The 1,881-nt window shown below is 50.1% G+C and overlaps 1 protein-coding gene across 2 annotated transcripts in view; it reads right to left on the bottom strand.

The window, feature by feature from the left end:
• The window catches only part of CORO2A (coronin 2A), a 91,469-nt gene that overhangs the window by 25,548 nt on the left and 64,040 nt on the right, over nt 1–1,881 (bottom strand). For both annotated transcript variants that reach the window (XM_006019663.3, XM_014518019.2), the window contains exon 2: nt 403–603. In XM_006019663.3, coding sequence (XP_006019725.1) covers nt 403–603 — 201 coding nt within the window. The remainder of the gene's footprint in view (nt 1–402; nt 604–1,881) is intronic.

Here is a 1,881-nt window from a genome sequence, read left to right as displayed (position 1 = left end):
TCTTTCCCCTTTTTGCTGCTGATCATTATATGTTTTGCAATGAGGACCAGGCCTTTGGACTGCTGCTGCTGATTGCGTGTGAAAGATATGCAGGTATGAGAGTGCCATCTAGCAACCAAAAACCTTATGGCAGACAAATGGATAGATAAAGATACAAAAGAACTCTCAGTGTTAGGGGCTATAGAGTCGTGTAACAGAGACTGGCTCCTCGTAACCAATTTAGGGCCCAAATTGTGTTGTGTATTGTGTTTTACAGTACAAGCAACAGAAGTAAGTTTCAGTTACTACTGTCACCAAGACATGCCAGGGTCTCTGTGGCCTTATCTCTGTCCCCTAGTATTGTACAACAATGGAAGAAACCAGCCTGCACCCCCAGAGCCCTGCCCAGTGGTCATTGCTCACCTGGTGCACAGGTATCACGAGGAAGGCCCCACCACCTGCACACTCCGTCACCACAGCAATGAAGTGGGGGTTGACAGCACAGAAGTGGTTGTCGTGGACGCTGCGTGTGATGGGCACACAGTCATAGCACTTCTCCTTGCTGGCTGGCTTGCCGTAGACATGACGGAACTTGGAACTCCGATACTGAGGGTGCCATGACATCTGGAGTGGGCAAAACATAGAACGGGTGGTAAGGATGGGGCCTTTCCCTGGTGCTGTGAAATGCTGGCTCAGGCTTGAAGCGTATCCCTGGGATCGGCAGGGCCAGTGCAACCCATGAGCCTCCACCCCTTTATGCCCATGATGCATTCAGAACCCCAGATATTCAGGAACCAGGTTCTGACCAGACTTACTGTCTCTGCCCATGACTACAATTCCCCTTTCAGAACACTTGTGAGCCTTTTTCCCTTTATCTCATATCTGCTAACCAGTCTCTTCCCAAAACCGGAAGGGAGGCCATGAGCCACATCCAGGCAGAAGCCCCACCATAAAGTGAACAGCAGGGCTTTAGGAAAAGAGACAGCCACTGAGCACCCCTTCTGGAAACTAGCTCAACCAGCTCCAACACACAATACTGTAAAAGAGGGGGAGAAGTGGAGACAAGCATGCTATCAGCCCCAGGCGGCCAATCTAGAACACAGCAAGAATAGCAGCTGCTGCTAGCCTGGCCATCGCTCAGGGCACAGAAATTGCTTGTTATGGCTCTGCCCAACTCACCCTCCCAGATGGTCCCAAGAAGGCTCCTCCACAGTCCAGCAGGCCAGCTTTGATGTGGATTAAGCCATCAACAATGAATTCAAGAGGAGAGACCAATTGAATCCAGCTCTACATCATCTCAAGCAACAACAGTCTAAAGCACGACAAATGACTTAAGCAGCTGAGACCTGTGCCATGCCTGGGGCAGCCAATTTCTTTCATAAACATGGCTCTCCCACCACCTCTCTCCCTGCCCTCAGCAGCACCTGTGGATACCATGCTGCATAGATCCAGATGGCATCTGTGGCTGACTATAACATGTTCTCAGTTTGGCCTCAACACTGCCTGACACTACACTGGGAACTCAGTGGGTAAGCAAGCACCTTCTTCCTCTCTAACAAGCTTCTACAATATTGCCCAAGAAAGTGTTGCATGAGACCCCAAAGGCCTCCAGCACAAAGAGGGAAGCCCTCTAGAACATTAGCCCAAAAAAGGCTAGGACTCTTCAGTTGGGAAAGGAGAAGGCTGAGGGGGGATATGATAGAGGTCTATAAATCATGAAGAGTGTGGACCAAGTAAATAGGGAACTGTTGTTTACCAAGTCCCAGAATACTAGAACTAGGGGACACCCAGTCCCCTAGTTCTAGTAGGGGACTTGTTGAGACCCCAGACCGCAGCTGGGGTTGCAACAAGGAGAAATGCAAAGTGCTGCACCTAGGGAGGAAAAATGTCCAGCACACCTAC

The sequence above is a fragment of the Alligator sinensis genome, unplaced genomic scaffold (genome assembly GCF_000455745.1).
Source record: "Alligator sinensis unplaced genomic scaffold, ASM45574v1 scaffold607_1, whole genome shotgun sequence".
NCBI lineage: Eukaryota > Metazoa > Chordata > Crocodylia > Alligatoridae > Alligator > Alligator sinensis.
Note: the sequence above shows the minus strand (reverse complement) of the source record. Positions and strands in the feature narration are given on the sequence as shown.